At 51.6% G+C, this 21,302-nt stretch overlaps 1 protein-coding gene across 1 annotated transcript; it reads left to right on the top strand.

Annotated features, from left to right (window-relative positions):
* The first annotated feature begins 12,246 nt into the window (after positions 1-12,246).
* Positions 12,247-18,262, top strand: CUNH20orf85 (chromosome unknown C20orf85 homolog). The gene is made up of 4 exons (XM_047068303.1): positions 12,247-12,314; positions 14,212-14,293; positions 16,212-16,313; positions 18,101-18,262. The coding sequence occupies exons 1-4, from the start codon at positions 12,247-12,249 to the stop codon at positions 18,260-18,262; spliced, it is 414 nt and encodes a 137-aa protein (XP_046924259.1).
* Positions 18,263-21,302: the final 3,040 nt, after the last annotated feature.

Below are 21,302 nucleotides of genomic sequence, written 5' to 3'. Positions count from 1 at the left end.
AGAATTAAGATATACCAGCATTTTAGGGGCGCCTGGCTGGCTCAGTCGGTTGAGCATCCGACTCTTGATTTCGGCTTAGGCCATGATCCCAGGGATGTGGGATAGAGCCCCGCATCAGCACTTCAGCACTCAGCACAAAGCTTGCTTAAGATTCTCTCTCTCTCTCTCTCTCTCTCTCTCTCTGTCTGTCTTTCTGTCCCTCCCCACCCTCTAAAAATAAAAATAATTTTTAAAAAAAGATATACTAGCATTTTCTGTTTAAGAAAGCAGCTGCGAGTTGATCTCCCTGAACTTGCTGCACTGGGAAGGCAGGGGAAGGAGAATAGAGCCCCAGACTCTAGAAGCCCCACATCTGGTGCCCAGGCCCCTCCTGCAAAGGCCCCTTCAGACAAGCCAGCACATTGAGGGGAGTGGGGGTGTGAAACCAGTGCATCACAAACACTGCCCTGGCTGGGAACTGGTGCCTTTGCTAGAGGCTGGGAACATAGCACTGGCTTAAATAAAAATCCGCTCTGACTACAGAAAGCCCTGGATGGGGCCTGGAGAGCTCAGGAAGGCCCACGGCCAACAGCCTTCGGGGACAGCAAGGAAAACATGCACTACGCAGATAAAATAGGGGCTCTCATTGTGGGCCGCACACTTCTAGGCCACATACTTGACCCTACCACCACTCCCCAGTTTCACAGAGAAGGCTCCAGAAAGCTCACCTCTCCTCGACATCCATAGGAATCAGGTGCGCTTGGGCAGAGGGCCACTCCACACCCAGCACCACTCTGAGCAGGATCAAGGCCATCGCAGCTGGCACTGGCCTGGAAGAAAGCATTCACCTGTACCTATGCAGCTGCTTCATGATTTGGACATTTAGGAACATATGTGATTAATGCCAGCCTGTATATACTCAATACTGGCTAAGCCTGCATCACCTCTGATAAGCCAAGGAGACAGAGGCCCATGGACGCCAATATCAGACAACTTAATGGGAAAAACAAGAAAATGAGAGTCATACCTTCTAAAGATTTCCACATCAAACCCACTATCATTCCATCTGGTCTTTAAAAGAGGCTCAACCCAAACCCTAACCGTAACCCTAATCCCTAGTCCTGAACTTGACCCTAACCCTAAACCTAACTCCTAGCCCTGACCTTGACCCTAACCCAAACCTCTAACCCCGACCCTTACCCTGACCCTAACCTAAACCCTAACCCTAACTCCTAACCCTGACCCTAACCCTTACCTTAAACCTCACCCCAACCCATAACCTTAACCTAAACCATAACCCTGGCCCTGACCCTAACTCCTAACCCTGACCCTAACCCCTAACCCTCACCCTGTCCCTAACCCTAACCTGTAACCATGACCTGGCCCTGGCCCTAACTGTACCACTGACCTTGACCCTGACCCTGACCCATCTGACGCACAGGGTGGTGAAGTTTCCATTATTTCCACTTCCACTTGTCGAAGCTCAGAGTCCCCGCGAGAGAACGTGAACCGAGTGAAGGGTTCTGACAGCTCCTCTTTTCGGGACTTTTTAAAAGTTTGGTGTCCACGGGACTGACTCTACAAACCAGACCCTAATGATCATATTTTTGCACAGAATTCTGGGATCAAAATACAATTTCAAAAATAATATATTTTCTGACATCCCCCAAGAAAAAAATGACTGGTTTCTTCCCTCTAAAAGGGTTTAGATGGAATAACATCTGTGTTGAGAATATTGTGAATATGTTAAACTGACAGGCAGTCTCTAAGGCACTCTGCTCATTAATGTGCTGTGCATAAAATTAAAACTTGAAATATATTTTTAAATCCATTTTGAATCATTTAAGCAATTCTCCCGCAAAGGAACTATTGTGCTAAAATAATATATTTGGAGCAAGGAATATGAAAGCTATTAAAATGTCTTAGACCCCCTGCCTTTCATGGGAAGAAGGGGGGAAAATGTTCCCTCGCTTTGATTTGAAACATGCTCTATATAAAATAGACCCAGCAAAAGAAAAAAAATAAAAAAAGAAAGTAGTTTGAAATTACACTAAGAGTTTGATTTAAACCCAGAGGAGCCAAAGAACTCAAAGCTGCATCTTTTTATTTCTGCCTTGATGTGCACGGCCCAGCCAGCAATGCTCAGCGGGTCTGGGAGGGCCCAGCAGGGGTGCGTGCATGGTCCCTAGGTCTGCAGCAGCCACCGCTGGGAGCAGGAAACCCCAAAGGAGGGAGGAAGACAGGGGTGGAAAGACAGTCTCGTCCTGCCCTTGCCTCGTCCGGAGTTCTGCAAACACCTGCACGGACGTCCAGCACACCAATCGGTCCGTTGGTCTCTGCAGCCCGTGGGCGTGAATGTGTGGTCAGAACAGCAGGCTGCCTCATCCACACCTTCACCAAGCGAATCCTGAGTGCCAACCAAGAGCCATCGTTGTTCTGGACTCTGAGAGGTCCCTGTTGGGCAAAACTCACTGGTGAAAATTCATTATGAAAACGTGCTGTGAGGCGGGGAGGGGGGCTGGGTGGCTCAGCGGGTTAAGCGCCTGACTCTTGATTTCGGCTCAGGTCATGATCTCACAGGTTGTGGGGATCCGGCCCCGCATCAGGCCCCAGGCTGACAGTACAGAGCCTGCTTGGGATTCTCTCTCTCCCTGTCTCTCTGCCCCTCCCCCACTTGCCTGCACTCTTTCTCTCAAAATAAACTTAAAAAAAAAAAAACTTTCGCTCTCTCTCTCAAAAATAAACATAAAAAAAATTTTTAAAAACGTTAAAACCCTCCCTACAAATGCTACCAAAGTGTGGGGAGGGCATCTGGCCTGGTCTGGGAAGCCTTCCTGGAGGAAGTGACAGCAGAGTTACTTTCTAAGGGAGGAAGAAGAAAAGTGACATGCATTCCAGGCATAGAGAAGGCCAGTGCAAAGCCGGGAGGCAGGAATTGGCCTGAAGTGTTTCCTAGATGGAAACCAGGGGGGTGAGGCAGGAGCACAGCCTGTGAGAGGTTGGAGGTGAGGTCAAGGTGAATGCATCAGCCTAGGCAGGGCCTATGTCCACCACGAGCAGTCGCCACCTGACCCTAAGAGCAAACAAACACTTTCGTTGTCTATAACCTGTGCTAGGCCGTGTGCAAATGCCTTTCATATATGGTGGTAATTCATTTCTTCCCCATGACAGCTGTCGAGGGGGATATTATTGTGATCTCCATTTTACAGATGAGGAAGGAATCTTCTCAAGTGAGTACAGCTGGTAAATAGGGAAGGATTCGAACCCGGGGAGGCCAGTTCCACAGCCCAGCTCGCACCGCACGACGTCATTCCTGAGAAAACGGGAGGGCCACTGGGGGGGCCTAACACAGGGAGGGTCCACGCTCCAGTTTGCGACCGCCGAGCCCCCCTGGCTGCCCATGGGAGCGATGAGGGGGCCCGGTGGGGGCTCATCGGGTGAGATGGGAGGGGGACGAGGTCAGGGGGCCACGGACACGCCCCCAGGAGTGTCCCCACTTCCCCCTGAATGCTCCCTTTCAAGGCTGTCCGATGACGGGGCAGACAGTGGCGGGCTGGGAGCCACTGCTCTCCTCGTTCACTAGCTTTAAAAGACCTGGCCCACACGCGGTCCCCCAGTAACCGCAGCCAGGTCTCTGAAACAACACGCATTCCCACCTTAGCCTTTTGCATCTCATAGAGGCCCCCAGCTTTCCTTTAAAATCCACTCGACTGAGGGTTGATGGGGGGTGGGTGAGGGGCATTGAGGAGGGCACCTTTTGGGATGAGCACTGGGTGTTGTATGGAAAGCGATCGGACAATAAATTTCATATATTGAAAAAAATAAAAAATAAAATAGAATATTGTTAAAAAATAAAAATAAAAAAAATAATAAAATCCACTCCAGACGAAGTTGTCTGAAAGCAAACAATAGGCCTCATAGACGCGTCTCCCCCGACTCCGAGGTGAGGCCCCCGAGAGAGGTGACTCCACAGAAGCCATTCGCCTCTCAGATCAAACATGTGGAGTCCCCGTGGGTCCTGTCCCCACGTCCATGACAGGCAGAGGGGACCACGTTTCTCAGCCACGAGAGATGCCATTTCATGTCCCGGGTGAGGCCTCCCGCTCCGGAAGGGCTAGGACAGCCTTCCTTCCACCAGACAAGTGTCCCCAGAGGGCCCGCTGCGTGCCAGGCACTGACCGGTGGCTGGGCCTAGAGCGTGGGAGGACGCTTAGACCCCCGACCGCCCACGCCAGGAGCCCGGCCCGCAGCAGGTCCTTAAGAAATGCCCAACAGACGCCCACGGAGCCTGGGGGAGGGGTGCGGTGGGGACGGAGAGGAGAAACGCTGTTCTCTCCTTCCTTTGCAGTCGTTTACGGTCACGTGGGACGGCCCAGATTGTCGCGGGAAAGTACTGCGGACCAGTGTCCATCCAGGAGGCCCCAGGACACCCCGGGTGAGCTCTCGCCTTGCAGTTGGCCACACTGATGCCTAAGCACACCTGGATCTCGGCTTTCCGGCGATAAAGCTGTGCGACCGTGGACCAGCGCCTGAACTTCTCTGATGCTGTGTCTGCCTCTGCAAAAGAAGAACGTTCATCACTCCCGCGTCATGGGGCTACCGTGAGGTCGCAAGGCAGAGGGGCTTCGCAGGTACTCAGCCCGGTAAGTGCTAAGTAAGTTCCAGCTTATACGTGGTCGTCATCACCGTGGGGTGACAGCCAGGCGGTACACACGTCAGGACGCCCTACTCCCCGCGCAGCGGAGAAGGCGAACCTCTAAAAAGGAGCGGCCGCAAAGCGGCTCCGGGTGCTAACTGGAGCGGTGGGGAGACCTGAGCGTGTCCCCAGAGCTCCAAGATTAACATTCTGGCCCCTGAGCCACCGCTCCCTCCCCGCGCAGCCCCCTGTGTGGCTTCCTCCTCTCTCTAGAAGGGGCTTCCTTTCCCAGCCACGAGGTGGGGGGGAGGGGGAGGGCTGGGGAATGTGCCTGACCCGCAGGGCGTCCCTAGGACCGAACACAGGCAGGGCCTGTGCACTAGGCAAACGGCAAACCCTTGCCACACCTGACCCAGCCCGGAAGCAGTGGGGCCACTGGGTGGGGGAGGGGGGGATTAAGCAAATTGAGACCAAGGACGTTTGACTACACGGATCTTAGAACACTACTCAGTTAGCCGCACGACTTTCCCCGAGGCGGGAGGGTTAGACGACTTTCCAGAGCGAAATGGTCTGAAATCCGTTTTGTTGCGACGGGCAGACCCCCATCACGACCAAAACTGGAGTGAGCTTTAACTGGTTCGAGTAACTGGGAAACCCAGGGGCAGAGCTGGCCTCAGGAACCTGCAGACATCCAAACCGTCACTAGATTTTTCTCTTGCGCCCTCACTTCGACCCTCCCCTCCCCCTCTCCGCTCTCTGCACACTGGCCTCCTTGTTTCCTGGCGCATTCAGGCTTCTCCCCTACCGGCAGGGAAGTAGCATGCACACGGGCAGGAAGAGAGGGGTTTGGCCACAGACAGCTCTAAGCTTTCCATATCCCAGCCTAGGGACGAAAAGGGTCATCCCAGCTTGGTGTCTGTTCTTAAAAAACCAGGGAAAGACTCTGATTGGCCCTGCTTCGGTCACATGTCCTCCTATCTGGCCAATCACTGCAGCCCGGTGAAATGTCACCTGGTGATCAACCAGGCCCCAGCCAGGCTGGAGGGAAGTATAGTTAGCTGCTATCCCAGAACCACTTGAAGCACAGAAGGGGATAGTCTGCAAAAGATTTCAGGAGCGCAATCTTCCTACTGTCTTTCATGAGGTCCCAGCCCTGAACCCATTGATGCCCTTGAACTCCGAAAAGCAGCAATGAGAACATGAGAGAACATCGTCTGGGGGGGCTGTGGGGACACAGGGGGTCCTACGCTGTGCCCGAGCCCACAAAGCCTGTGTGTTGGACTGGACAGCCCTACCCAGGTGCGCTAAGCACCTCCCACTGAACTTGGAATAAAAAGTCCAAGCTCCCCAGGCCCACCTGGTGCCGAGACCTGGTGGACCGCCCAGCCCCCATGGGTGTCCTCCTCTGTCTCCAGAGATGGCTTGCTTGCACTGCTCGTGTCCCTGCTCAAATGCCACCTCCCCTGGCATCCTACTGCCACAACTCCCTCACCCCACAACACCCCTTACATGTTCTGTTTTGTTTTTTTTTTAACTCTTGTCCCCATCTGAAAGTCTCCTGGTTTATTGGTTTACTAAACTGGGAGCTTCCTGAGGTTGGAACCAGTCCTGCCTTGCCCCTGATGGGTCCCCAGTGCCCGGCACAAAGCCCAGCACGTAGAGGAGATTCGGTACATGTGTCAGTTGAGTGAATGAGCGAATGAATGACCACTGAAAACCATAGCATGCCTTAAGCCTCAGCGGAAGGGGAAGGGGAGAGGTCTGCCTGGTAAGTAAATCCATAATCTTACGGAACAGAACATGGAAACCATCTCCCGTCTCCCCTTCCTGCGCAGGGGTCCAGTTTTCCTTCCAAACCTTCTCTCGGACCCTCTGCTGGCAGAACCCAGGGTGACAGCAAAGCCCTGCGCCTGGCCAGGCCAGCCCGATGAGGTCTCTCTGGAATCACAGGTAATACGCCACTCGAGTTCCATTCAAGGACAGTACCTGCGACTTCAGACTACTCCAAGCCCTTCTTGGGCGACACCTGCATTCTCAGAGCACGTGCATTCTAAGCCGACTCCTCCTCGAGCACAGAGACTTCATTGCAGACGCGCCTTGTGACAGCCCATGGACACCCTCTGCCTTCCATTCTGACAGCCACCCGAGGACCGCTCCTGGGCACTTACCACCTTCCCCTGCAAAGATCGCTGAGTGTTAGTCTCGCTTGGAAATCAAAGCTGGCTCTTCTCCCCTAGCATTCAGGCTTACTTTTCACACAGGGGCTGGGCTTTTCTCACATCCTAAGAGCTGGCACAAGAGAGGCTGGAAAGGAAGGGGCAGGTGAGAGCGAAAGAGAGGAACAAAATGCACCCTGACCCGGAGGGGCCGCGACGTGGAGTCATTGATAATTGCGCCCAGCGGAGAACAAAGCTGAGAGGGAGGCTTCTGGGGCGCGGTGGGAGGGATTCGGCTTTGTTCTTCTTCAATAAGCCCCAGAGAGTGATGTTAATTGTTACTTTAGGTGTGTGGAGTGTGGACAATTTGTAAGGTATGACAAGAGTCCCTTTGCTGTGACCCGAGCTAACATAATGGGGGCGTAAGGACTAGAGACCCTTGGAGTTCCTTAAGCTCGGTGAAGCCATCAAAAACCTGCCCTGCAAATTGGCACCTTTATCTCAAGCCTTCATGTCTTTGTTATGCAGTCGAGGTAATAATCACCCGCGCTGCGGAAAAAGGCACGCTGGTCTGGCTGGCTGGCGGGGACGTTGGCTGCACAAAACATTCTTTGGTTTAAAAAAAAATCACAAAATAAAAAAGAAAACTGTTTAAGCTTAAAAACTAAAAAGAAACAGTTGGCTCCAGTTGTTGAAAGGTTTTATAGAGCAACAGCAAGATGGGGGGAAAAATAAAAAATAAAAACTAAAAACTGTCCCAGAATGCTGAGAGATGGCCAAAAGTATTAATATGCAGGAATATGGCAAACCTTCCCAAGCTGTAAATATTTCCTCCCTTTCCCACGTATGATGGGAATCAGCAAGTGTGGCCATCCCTTCCCCTCCCAGCTCTTCCTGAATAACACTCTTTCCAAAAGAACGGAATTAAAGTGAAGAAATGGTGAACAGTGTCCGTCAGAGGTCCGCGAATGTCTTGTTTCAAATATCGTAGGGAGGAGGTTTCCAGTCCTAGAACGAGGAGAGGAGGAGAAGGCACACACACCAATGCAGAAGTTCACCGAGACTAGGATGTTCAGAGATGACACAGGACCCAGCGAAACCGCACGAGATTTCTTTTTTCTTTTTAATTTAAATCCAAGTTGGTTAACATATAGTGTAATATTGGTTTCAGGAATAGAATTCAGTGATTTCTCACTTGTATATGACATCCAGTGCTCATCCCAACAAGCACCCTTTTTTATGACCATCCCCCATTTAACCCATCCCCCTCCCCCGCGACTGCCCTCCAGCAACCCTCAATTTGTTCTCTGTATTTGAGAATCTCTTATGGTTGGCCTCTCTCTTTCTGTTTTTATCTAATTTTTCCTTCCCTTCCCCTATGTTCATCTGTTTTGTTTCTTTAATCCACATATGAGTGAAATCATATGATATTCGTCTTTCTCTGACTAATTTCACTTAGCATAATACACTTTAGCTCTATCCACCTTGTTGCCAATGGTGAGATTTCAATCTTTTTGATCGCCGAGTAATACTCTATTGTATACATATACCATAACTTTATCCATTCATCAGTCGATGGACATTTGGGCTCTTTCCATACTTTGGCTATTGTTGCTAGTGCTGCTATAAACATTGGGGTGCATGTACCCCTTCAAATCAGCACTCCTGTATCCTTTGGATAAACACCTACTAGCGCAATTGCTAGGTTGTAGGGCGGCTCTGTTTGAACCGCCATACTGTTTTCCACAATGGCTGCACTCGTTGGCATTTCTACCAGCAACGCAAAAGGGTTCGTCTTTCTCTGCATCCTCGCCAACATCTGCTGTTGCCTGAGTTGTTCATTTTAGCCATTCTGACAGGTGTGAGGTGATATCTCATCATGGTTTCGATTTGCATTTCCCTGATGATGAGTGATGTTGAGCATCTTTTCATGTGTCTGTTGGCCATCTGGGTATCTTCTTTGGAAAAGTGTCTATTCATGTCTTCTGCCCATTTCTTCACTGGATTATTTGTGTTTTGGGTGAACAACACACAATTTCTTCGTATAAACATAGTGTGGCATAAGTATGCTCCGTGAAATTCAAATTTAACTGGACATCCTGTATTTACTGAATCTGGCAACCCTAGAGCCCTCGGTGGTCAAGCTGATTGAAGATGGGTCGTTCATGCTGACAGGACGGTGAGTGGGGGCTCTGTTCATAGTTGGCTGAAGCAAATCCGTGCCCGTCAGTCAGGAAGGTGTCTTCAGGGAGCGCCTGCAGGTGGCAGCTCAGGGCCTCCGCCTCATCTGGGTCCTCCACCAACTTCGGCTGCCTGACAGCAGTTTCAGGGAGAGGCACAGAACCTCGCAAGACCCACCGAAAGTTCAGGCAGCACCTCAGAAAAACCAGAGCTGGGCTTCTTTCCCACTGTCCTTTGCTGCTTGGGTTGGACACCCACGGCCAAGCTCAGCTGCTTAAAAATCATCCAGAGAGAGAAGGGCCTCCTGATTAGTCAAGAGAGAGGAGGAGGACAGGATATGTGGACGCCCCATCTTCCTGCAGGCCCTGCTCCTAGGGAGGAAGAGTCACCCCCAAACCCAGAGTTCACGGTCAGACGAGGGCCTTTGAAGTTTGCTTCAAATCCTTTCTCTCCCACCAATTGTTCGAGCCGGCTTTCCATTCTACAAAATGTCACCAAAGGAATCCCTCCTTCGTGAAACTGGAGAATGTAAAGAAGGATGGTTACTATGGCGCCTCAGGAAGGCCCACGGGGCTGCCCCAGGTGAGTGTAGCTCTCTCCCCTCTCAGGAAAGAAGGAATCCCGCCCTCCGGCATCCTCAAGAAGCAAAGCCCAGCTCCAGTCAAGGCCTCATTTCCATCTCCCCACACTGTCTCCCAAACCTTCGTGCCTTTGGCCAAAGACGCCTCCTATGCCGAGGCAACCCGCAGGCTGGCCGTTGGGCGACGTTCTCCGTTATTCATGAGCACCAACCACTCTGGCAGCATGCAGAGCCATTCACACTTGCTCCCCCCACGCCACCTCCTCAGACCCCTACAAGTTCATTTGGCAGATGAGGACATGGGCTCAGAGAGGTCAACCAACTTTCCCGAGGCCACCGAGATGGAACACAGCAGAGGCAGGGCGTGAGGCCACATCCGGTCCCAAAGCTTGGACTTTGAACCTCAACCACTTCTCATCCTAGACCCATCCCTCGGGGTGGCCCACGCAGCTATTTCTGAGGAGAATGGGCAGAACTGGCAAACTCCTACTCATCCTTCAAAACCCAACTCACTCCTCGCCGCCTCTGTACTTCCCTGCCTCATCAGGGGCACGCTCTAAATCACATCATCCTACTGTTACCCCATCCAGAATGATGAAACGATGCATTATCATCTGGGGGCATTCACATCTGTGCCCCCACTCGACTGACCTCCTGGAAGGCACTGTCCTTGCTTGTCCGTATCTGTACCTGCCACACCTTCCAGGAACGCCTCCAGCTGCACTGGCCTCCTTAGTGTTCTCCAGACACTCGGGGCCGGCTCAGCTCAAGACCTGAGCTTCCCTACCCACTCACAATAGTTCTTCCCATACCTCTCCCCTGACTCCCCGTCACCTTGAGCCTCCTTCCTGATTTAGCCTCCTCTGGGCCAGACGTGTCTCCCTGGCGTGAGCCGGTGTGTGCATTTGTTTATTGCCTCATTGTCTTTCCTCCAGACGTGTCCACCCCTCCCCCTGGGGCAGGGGCAACGACTTAGTCCGTCTGGTCCCTTCCTGGATCACCGAGCACATCAGAGGTGCTCGGCAGACATTTGTAGAATGAATGAGCCCGGCATACAGAGACATTCAGTAAGTGAACTTACTCTTAATTAATCATTTTAACAGAATCATCTTGGAAGCTTCCCGAAGGGAAAGCTGACTTTGCCCTCCTACATGATGGATCCTCCTCTCCCCACTGTCCACTATTCACACCGCTTTCCAGATTACTTACCCCCTGTTGTAAGAATGGTGGCCTCACAAAAAAAGGCCCAAAAGAAAACCGTGAGCCCACCCGGACACTTGTCCAGCCCGCGGCAATCCGACCAGGCCCACCAGCTTGCTCAGCCAAGGGCATAACGTGTACCACATTCATGAATTAACCCATCCTCTCTAATTCCAGCCCCCGCCTGGCCCCCTCACTGTTTTGGCTGAGTGGGCAAATGGGACCACCCCAATTTGGGGCCTCTACCCAGCACCTCCCAACAGCCAAGAAAAATATACACGCCTTGGGTGCGGAGAACATTGTTATATGTAAATACATCCCCCAACAGCCCCATAAAAGCACAAATCTGTTGACAAGGGAGCAAGGAGGTCAGGGAAAGGGAGGGAGGCAGACATTCCAGGGAGAATCACAGGTACCCAACTGGAAGGTAAAACACCCACGCCCCCTCAGGTGACCTTGGTAATTATCCCGGAGATGGCCTGTAGTTCAGCAGAAGCATGCTGACCCCCTTCGCTCAGTCCCATGAGTCTCTGGGCACCTGTGTACCTCTTGGCTGCTTGGGCAAAAAAACATGGCGCCCTGCCCTCCAAGTCTGTCCATTAACTGTTGTCTCTTAGACCCAGTGTCCAATTCCAGGCCTCTGACAATGTGTGCTGGTGGAAACCTTGGGAGATCACCAAGTCAGTCAACGAACCGATTGAGAACCCCGGTCGCGAAGGGTTGGTGTTGATGGGCATGAAGGAGGGTGTGGGTGTGGGGTGTGCAGGCCATATTATCTGTGCATTTCATGCAGGGGATTGTTATAAATGGTGAATACCAGCAGAAATGCATACATACGCGAGGCTCTCCCCAAGCCATGTGCAGGAATACTCGGGGCAGCACTGGGGTGGCCAAAACCCCAATCCCCACCCCGGCGGCAGCAGGATAGACTTCGGGAGTGGAAACGAACAAAGAACACGCCCAGGCACGCACAGCAAGGTGGATGAACCTCTCAAACGCAACCTTGGGCTCTGGACGAGTCACTTCTGCAAAGTTCAAACGCCAGTGAAACTAATCACCCCCCAGAGGAGTGGACAAGGCGGGCGGGCTGGAAGGTCCTAGTTGATAATCCAGACCGTGGCTTCTGGGGGGGGGGGGGGTGCGTTCCTCTGTGACAGAATTCATCAAGCTTGGTACATTTAGGATGGGTACACTCGTGGGTGTGCGTACTTGCCTCGCAGGCCTAAATTTTAAAGGGGGAGGGTGGTGAGGCGGTGAGGCTTCCCTAGGGCTTCCCGCACAGGAGAAGGGCTGCCGCCGCCGCCAGGGCCAGGCAGGTGGGCAGGGAGGTGGGCGGAGGGCTCGGAGGCGGGCGGAGGAGGGCAGCGGGCTCGCGCGCGCGCACCCCGCGCCAGGTGCAGCACAGCCTCCGCCTCCGCGTCCCGCGTTGCTGGGCAACCGGTCTCCCTGGCGACGCGAGACGCCGCGGAGCCCAGGGCTGGTGCGCGCCGGGAGCCCAGAGACCAAGAGCCCACATGACGCAGAAACCCCTCAGCACCGCTGCGGCCGAGCGCATGAACCTCGTGGCCCAAGACGAGATCTGGTAACGCCCGGGATCCCGTACCCGGTGGGCGGGGCTGTTCCCACCTCGAGCGTGCACACCTGGCGGCCTCAGTTTCCCCTCCAGCTCCCGGAGGCGGTCGACCTCCGGGCGCCAGGACCGTGCGCTGGAGGTGGTCTGGGCGACGTCAGGGACATGAGGGCCACCAGAAAGCCCTTCTCCTCTTAGGCCCACCACGAAAGATAAAAGATACTACATCTGGTTTTGCAATCATCTGCAAATCTTTGCTTGTTGAGCCGACCAACATGTTATTTTTAAGATTTACCAAATTACAAAAAAATAAATAAATAAAACAAATATCTTAATACTTAATTTGAATGAGGTATGCATAGGCTCTTTACATTCTTGATTTTCCTGCCTTTTTAAATAGTAAGAGATTTCAATTTAAAAAACCGATCCATTTTCTAAAAGGTTTATGTTCAGCAGACATTTGTAATGGGTGTTTTTCTTCGGCATTCTATTGAATCGCTAAATATACCATCTCTGAAGTTTCCACCAATATGGGAGGTTACTAATTTAGATGCAAGTAAGTGAAGTTGAGTAACAATAAAGCATAATTGCTTACCTCGTAAACTTCAATTATCCTGCTGGCCATCTCTCTGATTTTTATCATTTCCTTGGAAAACCTGCGTTAATCACTTCATATTTTTCTTTAAACTGGCTTTCTTTTTGGCTCAAATTTATTTTTATAGGAAACTTTGCCTCTCTCTTGTCCACGGGAAGCCAGAGTCCTTTGCCATAAAATACACAGCTGTTCACTGGTTTTTATCTTTGTCTCAGACACCTGTGAGACCGCTGTGGCAGGTACGTTCCGTCCGTTTAAAACGCCCCTCCGTCCCTTCTCCACCAGACAAACTCATACTCATCCTTCAGGACCCAAATCAGATGCCCCCTCCCGTGTGAAGAGAGCCGGTTCAACCCTTAGACGGTTCTGTCCAACGTCCAAAGTAGCTACTGAGCCAGTGGCTGGCCCAAATTGGAACGAACTGTAAATGTAACATAAACAACAGATTTCGAAGATTTCATACCCCCCAGAGAAACTACTATTAAAATTAACTTCAGCTGTTTATTTTCACTTTTTCGTTGGTGCGGCTTCTAGAACATTGTTATTATGTACGTGGCTCATACCTGAGGCTCACATTATATCTCCATTAGACGAGACTCTGCTTTAGATGCTCAGTGCCCAGGGCAGAAAGCTTGTTCGGGACCTCCAGAACGGTCGAGACACTGGGCGCTGGAGGGGTGGGGGGTGGGGGTGGGGTGGGGGTGCAGATACTGATTCCAAAAGAGGAAAAGAAGCTTGAAAGTCAAAATGAGTAAATGTTTAATTAGATGTGCGCAAAATGTGACACACCAGCCCTCAACGAGTAGGTCACTGTATATAAATCATATTTACCGTGGAGCACAAGCAGGGCCAGGATTAGGGCGGGGCCAGTGGGGGACCTGGGGGGCAGTATTTAAGGAGGGCTCATTCTCAAGGTCAGGCCATGCTGGCTCTGCACTTGCCAGAACCTGGAAGTGAGCACCCCTTAAATTCTGCACTCCAGACGCCTCACCCCACCTCACTCACTTCACCAAAATAAGGATTCTAATACCTAGATGGCCCCTCGAGCAGAGCCAGCCCGAAGTCTTGTCCCCAGCGTGCCATCCAACCCATACCTCTGGTTCTTTAGACGCCTGTCACCCCTCGTGGTCCCCAGAGACCTGCTCCCTCTGGCACCCAGCTCCCTTTCTGGCACAGAGGCATAGTTCAGTGAATAACACGCATGGAAAAAAGTAAAATTTTCCCCAGTGGACCTTTCAGAGTTTGCTACTTTAACCTTTTTCCAATGCCGCCCAGCACTTAAGACCTTTTGTTTTGTTTTGTTTTGTTTTTCAGGAAATACCGCCTGAAAGCTGAAACCGAAGCGCGGCAAAACTGGGCCCAGAACTGGGGATTTTTAGCAACCCCTCTCGAGGAGGTAAATAGAGATTTTATGAGCCCAGAGGTTACAGAATTGATTATTTCAAAGAATAAATGGTTAGGAAGTGCATAATTTGTAAGAATAAAGTTAAACAGAGTGTTGTATACAAAAACCGGTAACTCTGAAACCTATAGGTTCCTTCCTTTCGCGAATTTATTGAGCACTTACTACGAGCCAGCCATGTTCTGGGTGCTTCATCCGAACCAGCTCGTTTAATCCACACAACAACTCTTGCACAGAAGGGAGTGCTGTTTTATGCCCGTTTTATGAATTAAGAAATTGAGCTGCAAGACTTGCAAAGTCATACAGTTAATACAGGGAAGCACCAAGGGGAGAAACTGGTCTGCCTGGTTGCAGGGCCACTTGGCCTCAGACTACCCATCTGTAAAATGGGTTGCTAGTCCTCAAGCGGCCTCATTGGGTGAGTGTGTAGTTCAGATGGGACGAGAAGTAGAAGCCAGGTGAAAATATAGGGATTACCAGGGAAATATTCTAGGTATTTCCTAAACCAGCCAGGTAACAGAAACAGGCAGAAGGGCCAGGCGTAATTACCAGGGAGTGGTAGACGTGACGTAGAAACCCCTGGGCCCATGCAGAGCTCATCAAGTCAGCTGAGTGCTACTTGGTAGACAGGAGAAGTGCAGATCCCCCGTGGCTCAAGGGTGTCCAGAAACCCACGCGTTTAAATGAAATCTGGCCAGGGGCGCCTGGCGGCTCGGTCGGTTGACCGTCCGACTTCAGCTCAGGTCACGATCTCCCAGTTCACGGGTTCGAGCCCCGCATCGGGCTCCGTGCTGACAGCTCAGAGCCTGGAGCCTGCTTCGGATTCTGTGTCTCCCTCTCTCTCTCTGCCCCTCCCCACTCACTTCCTCTCTGGCTCGCTCGCTCTCTCTCTCAAAAATAAAAAAAAAATATTTCTTTAAAAAAATTTTTTAAGTAAAGAAATGAAATCTGACTCTTGAGTAGTGGCTCGGGTCTGTAAATCACCTTACAGATGTAAAATGCTTGCATGGGCTTCAGTAGGACGGTGGCCACCAGACTACAACCTTTCTTTCTTTATGTTTATTTATTTTGAGAGAGAGAGAGCGAGTAGGGGAGGGGAAGAGAGAGAGGGAGGAGAGAATCCCAAGCAGGCTCTGCACTGTCGGCCCAGAGTCTGACACCAGGCTTGATCTCACGGACTGCAAGATCATGACCTGAGCCAAAACCAAGAGTCGGACACTCAACCGACGGAGCCCTCCAGGCGCCCCATGACCACAGTCTTTCAAACTACCCCCAGGACACAACAACCTGGAGACCACATTTCTTGGGAGGGACTGCGGAACGACACAAGAATCGCATAATTCCAAACCTTCGTGATTCAGGGCAGCGTAACCCCATTCGTAATTCACCCCACCCACTAGCTTTCAAATTATGCCACTCTTAATGAGTTTTTTTAATACTTACAGAATTCTACAACTTGAGATTTTATGCATAAAATGAGTCCTTATTAATACAAAATGCATAAAAAGAGTCTGTATTAATATTCCTCACATGTAATTAAATTGGGATTTCGGAGTTCGAAATCGCTTTAAAAATTAAAAGGGGGGATGGGGACTCTCCTCTAATATTTTAAAGATTGGTCCTGGAAGCTTGTTGGCAAGTTTTTGAGTCCATAACCTGTGAGGTTTTCCCAAATTACGACGCGGGAGTATAAATTAGCAGGTGCAAAAGCTGATACAAGGCACAGCAGTCAAGCGCCGAGTCCCGAGGCTGAGCTGACGGTCCTCAGTCTGCCCCTTTCTCTCAAGCTCCCCAACGTTTCTGAGCCCTGCTTCGGTCACCTGCAAACGGCGGCCTTCCCGGGGGGACGGGGACGAGACGGCTCCCACCAACCTCAGTCTGAGGCTTCCTGTCTCTGGGGATTGTGTTTCAGTTGCTCAAGGGTGACGAAGAACCCCTCACCCCAAAGCCCAAAATCGAGCTTCCCGAGCGATTCCGCATCCGGCCCGTGACCCCAGTGGAGAAATACATCAAGGTTCGCCAAGTCGTTTTGAATACTTATTTTCCTAAGTAAGAAATGAGCCCTGCAGGGAACTGTGTTCGCCCCGCTCCGCGGTAGGTAAGGAGGCGGTGGCACCCAGCAGGGGGAGGCCAGTTTCCAGGCCCTGTCGGGGCCCCCGTGCCCCGACACATCAGGCTACTTGTCCCCACACGACACTCGCGAGGACCTCTGCGTCCAGCGCTGCAGAAGCAGAGGGCGGCCGAGAAAAGGATGGCGTTGGCCCTGTCATTCAGCAAACACTTCTAGGGGCTGGGCCCGAAACCGGGGCGGGGGAAGGACCGGGCCCAGACCACCGGGATCCAAATCCTGCTTGGCTGCTCACCCTCTGCATGGTCTTGTGAGTGTCCGATTGCCCGTGTCTCCTTTCCCCCCTGTACGATGGGGGTTAACGAAAGCACCTATTTCAGGGAATAGTGTCGGGGTTCCGTGGGAGAACACCTGCGAAGGATTTGGAACATTACCCGGTGGGTTTTAGAGAGTTCCAATGACGGTTAGCTATTGGCGGGTGCCAGGGGCTTGCTTGGGTAAACAGTGGTAAACAGGAAGAAAAGACAAGGGGGTGGGGAGGGGGGGCCCACATGAAACAAGAAAATCAACACGAGACAGGTGAGGTTTTAGAGGTTAACAGAGGACAGGGTGATGCCCTTTGAGCTGAGGACTGAAGGATGACAAAGAGCCAGCCCTGGAAAAGCTTTCCAGGCAAAGGGAACAGCGTGTACAAAAGCCCTGAGGCAGAACAGGGCCTTATTTCAAATGGAAGGGGAGAAACTAATGTAAACATTTGCCCTCGTTTTCCAAATATTTCAAGTCTGTCCAGGGAATTGACGAACAAAACGGTGGTTTTTCATTTCAGACAGAGCCTCATTTTCCTTCGGTCTTTAATTATATTCTATCACTTTTCATTCTTGTGGCCTCTACAGTTTGGGGGCGGGGGAGTGTGGGTGCATGCACACACGTTTCATAAAGCCTCCTGAGGAAAACGGGAGTATTTGTAACCGCCGGGATACCATCTGACAATATTGTTATATATTTTATAAAGGGGGATGTGAACTTAATATGTCTTTTTTAAAATGTTCACTTATTTTTGAGAGAGAGAGCAGGGGAGGAGCAGAGAAAGAGAGAGAGGGGGAGACAAAAAATCCCAAGCAGGGGCTCTGTGCTGTCAGCGCAGAGCCCGGTGTGGGGCTCGAACTCACAAACCGGGAGATCGTGACCTGAGCTGAGATCAAGAGTCGGACACTTAACCAACTTTTTTTTTTCTTTTTGCTCTTTTATCAAATAAAAATTATTTTCCCAGGGGCGCCTGGGTGGCCCAGTCGGTTGAGCATCCGACTTCAGCTCAGGTCATGCTCTCACGGTTCCTAAGTCCAAGCCCCGCATCGGGCTCGCTGCTGTGAACCTGTCAGCCTGTCAGCACAGAGCCCATCTCAGATCCTCTGTCTCCCTGTCCCCCGCTTGTTCTCGCTCCCTCAAAAAATAAATAAAAACATTTATTAAAAAAAATTACTTTCCTGGAGGTCATGGGTCAGTGTGTTAGGCATGACCAGATAAAGAATCACCCCTGGCTTCATGGTTTTGTGGCGAGAAGCGAGTCTCGGGGTCCAGCTGACCGGAGCGTGCGTACCTTGGGCGCACCTCACTTAGGGAGACCTTCCTGTCCTTTCCCCATCGGGCCTCACGTGCCGATCCTGGTGCCTCGGTGGACACGCCCCGTGTCACTGTGGCCCAAGGTGGCTAAACCCCCTACGTCTCCATTCCAGATCCTTCCGTCCCCGCCAGTCCCGAAGACGACCCAGGGCTTCATCGGTTGGAGAGCCGGGGTGCCAGGCCTGAACAAGGGTCTGGCGCACGCTTTTGAGATCAGGAGCTGCAAAGGGGCGTATGCCAAAGAGCTAAGCTGGCCGGAGCAAGGCATCCACTGAGTCCAGAGGCCAGCCGCTGGGCACCTGCCGGCCGAGCACCAGGCCGCTGATGTCGAAGCCAGTGTGGGGAGGAGCTCCCCAGCCCCCTCTCTGCAGATACAGCTCCCCTCCACGTTTGTTCAGGGGATGTTGCAAAGAACACAAAACAGCCCCTTGACATTTTCAGTTCATCAACACCTCCCCTCCAGAACGTTCTCCTGACACGCTCATTCCCGGCTAATATAATGAATAAGGCAAAATAGAGTCTCTGAATTCTGTTTTGATACCTTGGGAATTTCTAAGTATGGCTTTTAAAAAACAACGTGATTGAATTTTAAGAATCAAATTTTGTCTGGGCCCTTTATTGTCACTTTTGATTCTACCTGTCACCGTCCGTTCAATGTGGCGTATGGATATGTATTTGTGTATATACATACGTACAACAGAATATTACTTGGTGATCAAAAAGAATGAAATCTTGCCATTTGCAACAACGTGCACAGAACTAGAGGGTATTATGCTAAGCGAAATAAATCAGTCAGAAAAAGACAAATATATGATTTCACTCATGTGGAATTTAAGAAACAAAACATGAACATAGGGGAAGGGAAAGGAAAATAAGATAAAAACAGAAGGGAAGGCAAACCGTAAGAGAGTCTCAAATACAGAGAACAAAGTGAGGGTTTTGGGAGGGGCGGTAGGTGGGGGATGGGCTAGATGGGGGATGGGCATTAAGGAGGGCACTTGTTGGGATGAGCACTGGATGTTACATGTAAGTGATGAATCACTAAATTCTATTCCTGAAACCATTATTCCACTAACTGTTAACACGGATTTAAATAAAATTTTAATAAAATAAAATAATAAAATAAAACCTCCCCCACTTACCTGCCCCAGCCACCCTGTCACAGCACCTACAGCAGCCGAGCTGGCCAAACCAGGCCGTTTTCCTTCCACCGTGGACATTTGATATTGACCCTTTGGTTAACATTTTGCTTCTGGTCCCTGACGGGCCCTGAGGCTTTGTTCCAGGGCCTACAAATGAGGGATAGAGGTAGGTGTAGAAAGTGGGGGCATCCGGGTGGTCAGAGAGTGCCAGAAGGAAAAGCCAGCACGCTCACAGGCCCCTCCATCCGGGCCCCAAGGAGAGTTTGTAAGAGGCTTGTGGAAGCTGGTGGGTGTTTCTGAGGAGCAGACCTGGAGGGGGCAGGACGGGAGGGGCCATGCTCAGTCATCTGTCCTCCACGGCAACATGGTCCTTCCCCCTTCAGCTCGCACGCGTCACTGGTCACAGTCCTCCCTGTGTTTGCTTGACTGGGGCCGGGGTGCGGGGACTTCTATATGGCTCGATCCACTTACAAAGCCCATCCACCCACTCCTTTCCTGCTCACCTTCCCGTCCAGGCATTGGGCGTGCTTTACCAATCCAAGAATCCCTCATCTAGAACCTTCCCCCAAGCCTCAACACTGGCCTCTCCAGCAGGCTCCTAAGCGGACTCTGACTTTGAGGGCACCAGATACGAGGGGGACAGAAATCCTACTGAATCTGGGCTATGCCCTGCAAGGGGGGGGCTCGGAGCCTCTAAATCCTAGAAGCCTCCGGAAGAAGAGCTTCTCGTGTTGTTCGGAGACGTCGTTCTCTGGGAGGTCTGCGGAACGTGACCTGATTGACCAGCCTGCCTACTCCAGGGCACTGACTGCAGACATCTTTAAAGCCAGCTGCTCGGGTACTGAGCATGGCCAAGTTCACCCGCAGCCACCGGCTGGTACTCCCCCCACCCCACGGCCCTCCTCCAGCCCAGACTGGGCGACTCAGGTGCTCATGGCTTCACCCAGAAGATCCAGAACAGGAGTAGCCTCTGGGAAGCCTTTCCAGCCTCCCTGAGCAGGGGCACCCCCACTAATCACCTGCCACCCCAGCCGCAGCCGCCAGGAAAGCCCACAGACATCTTGGCTCACGTCCCCCCTGCCACCCACAGATCACACAAAGAAAGGAGAAATGTCACAGCTCCTTAGGTTCTGAGGAAAAGAGAAGCCAGGTATTACGTGGGTTGAACTGTGTCCCCTCCTAGAAGGTATGTTGGAGTCTCCAGGGGCTGTGAACGTGACCTGAAATATTGCCGATGTGATGAGCTAAAGTGAGAGGAGGTCATATTGGGAGAGGGCAGGCCTTTCATTCAGTATGACGGGTGTCCTTATAAGAAAAGGAGAGAGACACCCGCAGGGAGGAGACGGACCGCCGTGTGAGGAACAGACGTGCAGGGGAGGAGGCCGCGTGGTGACGGGGGCAGAAAGCGGGGTGATATGTCTACAAACCAACGAAGGCTGAGCATTGCCGACAAGCTAACAGAAGCCAGGAAGAGATAAGGAAGGATTCTACCCTGTAGGTGGGCAGAAGGAACATGGCCCGGCTGTCACCTTGCTCCAGACCCATGAGAGAATCAGCTTCTGTTTCTCTCTCTCTCTTTTATTTTTTAAATAATTTTTTTAAATGTTCATTGATTTTTGAGAGAGAGAGAGAGACAGAGACACAGAGCACAAGTAGGGGAGGGGAAGAGAGAGAGGGAGACGCAGAATCTAAAGCAGGTTCCAGGCTCCGAGCTGTCAGCACAGAGCCCGACGTGGGGCTCGAACTCACAAGCCATGATGGTGACCTGAGCCAAAGTCGGACGTTTAACAGACAAAGCCACCCAGGAGCCCCTCTCTCTCCTTTTTTTTTTAAGTTTATTTATTGATTTTGAGAAAGAGAGAGAGAGAGAGCAGGGGAGGGACAGAGAAGGAGAGAGAGAATCTCAAGCAGGATCTTCACTGTCAGCACGGAGCCCGACAAGGGACTTGAACTCACAAACCGTGACACCGTGACCAGAGCCGAAACCAAGATTCAGATGCTTAACCAAATGAGCCACCCAGGTGCCCCAAACTTCTGTTTCTCTAAGCCCCTGGGGTTGGTCCTTCCCTCAGGCCAGGACTGAGCACACCGGGTCTCCTCTCTCCTCCCCTGCTCAGAAAACACCCTCCTGAGAGCACGTGTCTCTCACTGGTCTTGACCCAGCTGCGTCTCC

This window comes from Lynx rufus, unplaced genomic scaffold (genome assembly GCF_022079265.1).
Source record: "Lynx rufus isolate CCGP_SWC_20201006 ecotype Redwood Valley unplaced genomic scaffold, mLynRuf1.p SCAF_8, whole genome shotgun sequence".
NCBI classification, from domain to species: domain Eukaryota; kingdom Metazoa; phylum Chordata; class Mammalia; order Carnivora; family Felidae; genus Lynx; species Lynx rufus.
The sequence above is the reverse complement of the archived record's forward strand: the minus strand, read 5'-3'. Positions and strand labels throughout refer to the sequence as shown.

Coding starts and splice junctions, on each gene's coding strand:
- CUNH20orf85 (XM_047068303.1), top strand. CDS start 12,247: ATGACGCAGAAACCCCTCAGCACCGCTGCGGCCGAGCGCATGAACCTC. Junction 12,315..14,211: donor GTGGCCCAAGACGAGATCTG/GTAACGCCCGGG, acceptor TTTGTTTTTCAG/GAAATACCGCCTGAAAGCTG. Junction 14,294..16,211: donor TAGCAACCCCTCTCGAGGAG/GTAAATAGAGAT, acceptor ATTGTGTTTCAG/TTGCTCAAGGGTGACGAAGA.